The following is an 8877-nucleotide window of genomic DNA, read 5'->3' on the forward strand; positions in this document are numbered from 1 at the left end:
CGCTGAGTTTAACTTGTAGGGGCCTGAGGCGATGGTCTGCCAGAACTCATTGGCAATTTCGAACTTTTTTGGGAATCTCAGCTCCTTGTCTTCATCATGAAACCCATAAACCTGGCAGAGAGTTTCCATGCTGATGTTGTATCTTTTTCCTCCAGCAAAGAAAAAGAGGATCGCTTCGTCAGACCGCAGCTTCGCGGGATTTGCGTACTGCAACTTTACGGATGCGAAACACTGGCAAACCAGATCAAGGTAGAGCACATCATCTTTGAAGGCAAATGTCGTCAGCCTCTAGTTGAGCAGGATGGTGCTCACCTGATCGAAAATCCCAACCGCTTTAGTGAGTATGTGCACATCACTAGAATCGGTTGCAATTTGACGCCAAACAGCTTATTGTAGTAAAATGAGTCTATCTGGTCCTACTACTCATCGGAGTGCTTCGGCATTTTCTCGTCAGACAGCTTGATCGGTTTATTTTCCGTGCGAGGCCATGGAGAAGTGGTTTGATAGGAACTGCTTTCCTTGCCATTCTTATTCTTCTGGTTCTTCGTGAACTTTGTCCTTGGAGGCATTTCTGCAACAACGACATAGAAAGAGCCAAATTAACTCAGAAAATTTCCACAACTAAATTTAGGAAGCAATTTATCACATATAACCATGCTGTTTCTACTCTACAGTATCAACAGCACATGCATATACCAAAATCAAGACTTAGACACCATAAAATTCCTTTTCAAAATTTTTCGCCGAATTTCAAAGAGGATAATTGCGAATTATACCTGTGCTGGGTGTCAAAATTGATTGCAGAAACAGATAGAGGGCAGAAAACCGATTGATTTAGACCCAAAAACGTTGAAAACAGAGGAGAATTGAAAAAGTTGGGGTTTGGAGCTTGAAGGGTCGATAATGGCGAAGAAATAGAGAGGAAAGAGAAAGAGTTTGGGGTCGGGGTTTCAAAGGGAAAAGTCGGGTAGGGTAAAAAATTTTTGGAAAAAATATTTTTTTAAAAACAATTGCACATTGGTCCCCGATTTCTCTTTGAAATTCTCAATTTTCTCGAAAACTTTACCGGGAGATGGAAATCTCAGCCATTGATCTTAGCCTTCTCTTCTCTTCTTCTGATGAAGGTCAAGAAGAGTTGAGTAAACTTCACTCAGCGCTCTCCACATGGGGCATTGTTCAGGTTTGACCCTTTTCGTGACTATCACAGTCATAAAATTCTATATATGCTTGGTTGAAATCATTGAACCTTATTTCTATTTGTCACGTTGAATGGCTTATATGTAAAATATGTACTCTGGTTTAGATTTTTGAGTGTTTATGTTATTGACCTAAAAAAGAAAAATCTCCTTGAACTACTAGGTGATGAATCATGGTGTTACAGAAGCGTTCCTCGACAAGGTTTATGCGCAAACCAAACAATTTTTTTGCGTTTTCAACCGAATAGAAAATGAAGTATGCGAGAGAGGTTGGTGGTTACTGTTGGAGTAAGCTTGAAAGAAAGCTTGAAGAGCAAGCTTCTAGATTCGTCTTAAGTTATATTTCCTAAAAGTGTTAGATTAGGAAAAAGGAAATTAGGAGTTATCTAATTCTATTAGGTTTAGGAGTTGCTAAACCTATATACGGAGATGCCAACTTGTGGCATAACTTATGAGTTTGAGTTTTGGTCTTTTAGGTTTTTGAGAGAGTTTTCCTAAAGTTTAATAAAAGTGAGTTTTATTAACTTGATCTTAAAGCCAATTCGATAATATTTTGGTATCAGAGCATATATTATCGATCTCAAAGATACAAAAAGGACACCTACAGAAATTCGATTAAACAATGGGGGATCTCGTACCTGTTACTAAACCTAAAGAGCTAAGTCTCTCATCGATACAATGCCCCATGTTAAGCGCTACTAATTACACAGTATGGGCATTAAGGATGAGAGTTTTGCTCAGGGTTCACAAAGCTTGGGAAGCCGTAGAAACAGAGACAGACAAAGGGGAGCAGAACGATATAGCGATGGGGTTAATCTTTCAGTCAATACCAGAAGCTTTGATCTTGCAGATTAATGAACTTAACACAGCAAAGAAAGTCTGGGAAGCTATTAAAACACGCCATGTAGGGGCAGAACGAGTTCGCGAAGCCAGACTCCAAACCCTAATGGCAGAATTTGATCGCATCAAAATGAAAGATAGAGAGACTATCGATGAATTCAGTGGCAAGCTATCCGAAATTTTTTCAAAGTCAGCAGCATTGGGAACAAATATCGAAGAAGCTAAAGTGGTCAAGAAGTTTCTCAAAAGCGTTCCTCGGAAAAAATACATCCACATCGTAGCATCACTAGAACAAGTATTGGACCTCAATACAACTAGTTTTGAGGATATCGTAGGACGCTTAAAAGCCTATGAGGATCGCATCCAGGGAGAAGAAGAAGAAACACAGGAAGATCAAGGCAAATTGATGTACGCCAATACAGAGTCTCAATCAAACCGAAGCTATAACAATGAAAACAGAGGCAGAGGTCGCGGTGGACGCTTCTACAGCAGAGGTAGAGGTCGTGGTAGAACAAACGAGACAAGAGATCTGTCTAAATTAACCTGTTATCGCTGCGACAAGTTGGGACACTATGCATCAAGTTGTCCTGATAGACTACTTAAGCTTCAAGAGGCTAAAGAGGACGAAGTCGACCAAGATGATACACACGAAGGGGAAAAATTAATGATGCATGAAGTGGTGTTTCTCAATGAGAAAAACGTGAGACCAGATAGTTTTGAAGCGTCCTCTGATGAAACCAATGTGTGGTATCTCGATAACGGGGCTAGCAACCATATGACAGGAAACCGAAGCTATTTTTCAAGGCTTGACGAAAACATTACAGGAAAGTTACGATTTGGGGACGACTCTCGTATCGATATCAAGGGAAAAGGGTCCATACTGTTTGTGAGCAAAGATGGCGAAAGAAAGATACTTGCAGATGTATATTTCATACCAGATCTCAGAAGCAATATAATCAGTCTAGGACAGGCTACTGAGTCTGGATGTGATGTTCGCATGAAAGGAGACTACTTAACTTTATATGGAAGTGATGGAAGATTGCTTGTAAAAGCAAACAGGTCAAGAAATCGACTTTACAAAGTCCATATGGAGGTTGAAAGTAACAAGTGTCTGCAAATTACGGAACTAAACGATTCAGCTAGATGGCATGCAAGGCTTGGACATGTCGGGGTAGAGACCATGAAGACAATGATCAAGAATGATTTAGTCACAGGGATGCCAAGCATTGCAGTCCAGAAAGAAACTTGCTCCGCGTGTTTGCTCGGAAAACAGATCAGAAAAACCTTCCCACAAAAGGCCTCATATCGAGCAGAACAAGCCCTTGAACTGGTTCACGGAGACCTCTGTGGTCCGATCACGCCAGCCACAGCTGCACAAAATCGATACATTCTTGTGCTAATAGATGATTTTTCGAGATATATGTGGTCTCTTCTGCTAAAAGAGAAAAGTGAAGCTTTCAACAGGTTCAAAAGGTTCAAACAGATGGTTGAACAAGAAACTGGCCTAAAGATTCAAACCTTTCGCACGGACAGGGGAGGCGAATTTATATCGCAAGAGTTCAAAGATTACTGCAATGATACGGGCATCAAGAGACACCTTACAGCCCCCTATTCTCCTCAGCAAAATGGAGTTGTAGAAAGGAGAAATAGGACACTTATGGAAATGACTCGAAGCATCATGAAACACATGGACATTCCAAATTTCTTATGGGGTGAAGCTGTTAGACACACAACATACATTATAAACAGAGTAGGAACAAAGACGTTGTCGAAACAAACACCATATGAAGTTTTTAAAGGAAGAAAACCTAACGTCGACCACTTAAGGGTTTTCGGATGCATCGGGTACGCAAAAGCAACGACTCCTCACCTAAAAAAGCTAGATGATCGATCACAAGTGTTGGTTCATTTGGGAACAGAACCCGGATCTAAGGCCTATCGACTTTTAGAGCCTAGAAGCAAGAAAATAGTAGTAAGCCGAGATGTTATTTTTGATGAAACAAAAGGCTGGAAGTGGAATAGCTCAGGAAAGGAGATTAACGAAGGCTCCGGAACATTTACTCTTGTTCTCAGAGATGAAAGAAGCGGTGAAACAGAGAATAACTCAGGCGAAACAGGGGATAATCCAGAATAGAGCACTAATGATCAAAACCTCGAAGAAGAAACTGGAAATATTCCCGAGTATGAAACTGAGGAAACCGATGAACAAGAACTCGAGGAACCTGTTCTCAGGCGATCAACAAGGACGCGAAAGCCACCAGAGTATTTAGAAGACTTTATTCTGATCGCTGAAATTGAAAGTGAACGCTTACTACTTGCGATAGATGAGGAGCCGTGGAATTATAAAGAAGCAAAAGAGCTAAAAGTATGGAGGGACGCGTGTGAGGAAGAGATATCCTCGATCAATAAAAACAAAACGTGGAGCTTAGTCGATCTCCCTTCTGGAGCAAAACCGATTGGACTTAAGTGGGTGTTTAAGATAAAGCACAACTCAGATGGAAGCATAAACAAGTACAAGTCAAGACTAGTCGCGAAGGGCTATGTGCAGAGATTTGGCATTGACTTTGACGAAGTGTTTGCTCCAGTAGCCCGAATTGAAACAATCCGCTTCATCATTGCTCTAGCTGCTTCAAATAAATGGGAAGTTCACCACCTTGACGTAAAAACAGCTTTCTTACACGGCGAGCTGAAGGAGGAAGTTTACGTACAACAACCCGAAGGATTTGTGATTAAAGGAAGGGAGGACAAAGTGTATAAATTACACAAAGCTCTCTATGGGCTCAGACAAGCACCGAGAGCCTGGAACCACAAGCTCAACCAGATTCTTCGCGAGCTAAGATTTGATAAATGTTCAAAAGAACCTTCATTGTATCGAAAGGAAGAGAAGGGTTTGCTCCTCCTTGTAGCCGTGTATGTCGACGACTTACTCGTCACTGGTTCATGTCTAAAGCTGATTCTCGAGTTTAAAAAGGACATGGCTGAACGCTTCGAGATGAGTGATCTAGGGAGATTAACATATTACCTTGGGATAGAGGTAACACAACAAGGAAACTGCATCACCCTAAATCAAGAACGATATGCAAGAAGGATACTAGAGGAAAATGGTTTAAGCGAATGCAATGCGGTACACATACCAATGGATGCAGGTTTGAAGCTAAGTAAAGCACAAAAGGAGAAGAGCATCGATGAAAAGAGATACAGAAGGAACATAGGTTGTCTTCGCTATTTACTTCATACAAGACCAGATCTCTCATATTGTGTTGGCGTACTGAGCCGATATATGCAAGACCCAAAAGAGTATCATGGAATAGCATTAAAACAGGTCTTGAGGTATCTACGAGGAACTATGAGTTATGGTTTGAAGTTTGAGGGTGCAAAGACGTCTGGCTTAATCGGATATAGTGATAGTAGTCACAATGTCGACTTGGACGATGGAAAAAGCACTTCTGGTCATGTCTTCTACCTCAATGAATGTGCAATAACATGGTGTTCACAGAAACAAGAAATCGTTGCACTATCTTCGTGTGAGGCAGAGTTTATGGCCGCTACTGAAGCAGCCAAACAAGCGATTTGGTTGCAGGAGCTACTTGAAGAACTCATCGGATCTGGATGTAACAAGGTTTTAGTTCGAATTGACAACAAATCAGCTATTGCCTTAACTAAAAATCCGGTGTATCATGGAAGAAGTAAGCATATACATAGAAGGTATCACTTTATTAGAGAGTGTGTGGAGAATGAGCAAATTTTAGTTGAACATGTTCCTGGAGTAGAACAGAAGGCTGATATTCTGACGAAATCACTTGGGAGGACCAAGTTCAAAGAGATGAGGAATCTAATTGGTGTCAAAGAGGTGATCAAAGGTGATTTCAAGCTTAAAGGGAGATTGTTGGAGTAAGCTTGAAAGAAAGCTTGAAGAGCAAGCTTCTAGATTCTTCTTAAGTTATATTTCCTAAAAGTGTTAGATTAGGAAAAAGGAAATTAGGAGTTATCTAGTTCTATTAGGTTTAGGAGTTGCTAAACCTATATAAGGAGATGCCAACTTGTGGCATAACTTATGAGTTTGAGTTTTGGTCTTTTAGGTTTTTGAGAGAGTTTTCCTAAAGTTTAATAAAAGTGAGTTTTATTAACTTGATCTTAAAGCCAATTCGATAATAGTTACCAAGGATATGGAAACGATACCATATTTACTGATGATCAACCTCTCGATTGGATTGACCGATTGCACCTCACTACTTACCCTGAAGATCAACGAAAACTTAAATTCTGGCCAGAAATCCCAACCGGATTCAGGTAAAATCCATAGTCTTTTTGAGTTTCAACAAGCATCTTGCGTCGTTGACTTTTGTTATTTTTGACAAACCGTTTTCTACAGGGAAACTTTACATGAATACACAATGAAGCTAAAGATGATGAAAGATCAGCTCTTCATGGGAATGGCTAGATCTTTGGACCTGGAAGATAATTGCTTTCAAGAGATGTGTGGAGAAAATTCTATAATGGAGACAAGATTCAACATGTATCCGCCATGTCCGAGGCTGGACAAAGTTATTGGGAATAGACCGCACACTGATGGCTCGGTCATCACTCTTCTTTTACCGGACAAAAATGTGGAAGGGCTTCAGTTCCTCAAAGATGGAAATTGGTATAAAGCTCCAATCATTCCTGATACGATTCTGGTCACTGTAGGAGATGTGCTCCAGGTAATCAATCATGTATATATTATATGTTTTTTGAAGATTGCTTAATGTAGATTTGATATCAATGTTTTTTTTTCTCTTTTTTGAATTAAATGTAAAATTTATTGAAACAAAAAAAAAATCTTATTACAAATAATGCATCTCTCAGTTTGAGGTTTAGATTTGACATAATCTCTCTTGCGTGTTCAGATAATGAGCAATGGAGTATACAAGAGCCCGGTTCATAGAGTTGTGACTAACAGAGAAAAGGAAAGGATATCTGTGACAACGTTTTGCTTTCCGCATGCAGACCAAGTGATTCAACCTGTAAATGGGCTTGTGTCTGAGACAACACCAAGGTTGTACTTGTACAAAACAATCAAGAACTATGCAGAGATCTACTTCAAGTACTTTCACCAAGGTGGAAGAGCGAACGAAAGTGTATTGATCTGAAAAAAAAAGACTGACCGGAGTACCGGACAAACCGAGACAAGACGCTTCGACTGAACCGGAGATTTATCAAAAAAAAAAAAAAGAACCGGAGACTTATCGTCTAAGAGTTGTTGACTCTTTTCCTTCTTTATTTTAACTTTTAAGAGTCCTTCTCTTTCCCTTCTTTGTTTTAAGAGTCTTTGAATCTTTCTTTGTTTATTTTCAGTTAAATCACTGATAAATGGAGAATGGTCTTCTTTGTGTTTAGGAGCACGATCTCCACAATTTCACTTTACCATGTTAGTGTTAGTTTATAATTTAGTTTGATCGTATTCTATATATAGTTATATAACTATATAAGTGTGTATGATAAACTTAATTAAATGTTTTACACACTTATATGCAAAATTAACTTGGAAAAGACGAGAAAAAGAAAACAGAGTAAAATCTGAAAAATGTGTTTTTTTTTTTTGATAATTAAGATACAAATTAAGATGCTATTCAGATAACATAATACTTAGGTTTTTATATTTTGTTTCTGTATTACCTCTTTTTCACTTGTAGACTAATCTTTAAATCGGTGAATTTCTGTATTATTTATTTTGTTGTTAATAAATTTCTTTGTTGACTAATCATTATATATTTTTTTAATTTATTATATGCTAATGGGTCTTTTAGGGTTTGGATAGTAAGGGTTATGCTGGACTGAGGGCCCTGATCTGTACTGAGCGGTCTCCTAGGATGGGCCTTCATCGTAACAATTTTCTCCAATTAAATCATACTCTAGCTAGTCTCTAGCTTCTTGTTGGTGGTTTCTATATCCACGTTACTTCACAATTTCTTTCTTCATTTGTACGCCATTTTAGGAGAAAAACTAAGTGAGAAATACAATTACACATTTAATTTTGGTGGTTTTGCCTCCTACTACATAACTTCGGTTGCAATGGATCCAGATGACTGTTTTGACTCAAATTGATGAACAAACTCGTGGCGTATTACTTTTTGACGTGCTATATTGCCGTACCTCGAGGTAACAAATGTTAACTTGTGGTGCCATCAATTGTTCTTTGGTATACTAAATAATCTCACTTGATTGCTGGTTCATGTCTTAATCTTGTATAGGGGATCCCAAGACATACCCCAAGTATGTTACCTTGCTCGGCAATGCTCTGAGGTTGCCTGAGTGGCCATCAGAGAATCCTTTCAAAAATACAAAGCGGTTTTATGTTGTATGATTAAGAAGACGGGATGCTTCAGTCTCGCGTCACAATTAGAGCTGATCAGAAACTATACAAAAAAAGGCAAAGAGTCAAAGTGCGCTACTTTTGGTTTAACGGTGTTTTGGCATCTTCAAACTTGACGCTGGCTTTGCTCGTAGTCTGCACAAGACAAGATCCATTTGAAAAATTGGATCAGATAACTATCTATCAATGGACTTAGTTATTCTGTGCTTTTGGATTGTTAAGTCAGTCATAACTGGTCTGGTTTTTAAATGTGTTGTTCTGTTTGAACAATATGTTACATATGAAGAAATAGTCTTCTAAGAGATTGATGTCTCTGAGTTTATCACAATCTAAACCCTGATTGATCTTAACCCACAACTAAAGGAAACCGTATCTCGTGCATCATATTTTGGTGATGGGAACTTAGTGGACTAAAATATTTGATTATTTGCTAATGGGTCTTAGGGTTTCGATGTCAAGGGTCTTAGTGGACTGGTGGTATACATCTGT

At 39.0% G+C, this 8877-nt stretch overlaps 1 protein-coding gene across 1 annotated transcript; it reads left to right on the forward strand.

Moving 5' to 3' along the window:
- Positions 1 to 1072: 1072 nt before the first annotated feature.
- LOC18022589 (codeine O-demethylase) lies at positions 1073 to 7165 on the forward strand. Its single transcript, XM_024158981.1, has 6 exons — positions 1073 to 1180; positions 1360 to 1465; positions 4199 to 4217; positions 6192 to 6326; positions 6409 to 6736; positions 6923 to 7165. The coding sequence occupies exons 1-6, from the start codon at positions 1073 to 1075 to the stop codon at positions 7163 to 7165; spliced, it is 939 nt and encodes a 312-aa protein (XP_024014749.1).
- The last annotated feature ends 1712 nt before the right edge of the window (positions 7166 to 8877 follow it).

The sequence above is a fragment of the Eutrema salsugineum genome, unplaced genomic scaffold (assembly GCF_000478725.1).
Source record: "Eutrema salsugineum unplaced genomic scaffold, Eutsalg1_0 scaffold_14, whole genome shotgun sequence".
NCBI lineage: Eukaryota > Viridiplantae > Streptophyta > Magnoliopsida > Brassicales > Brassicaceae > Eutrema > Eutrema salsugineum.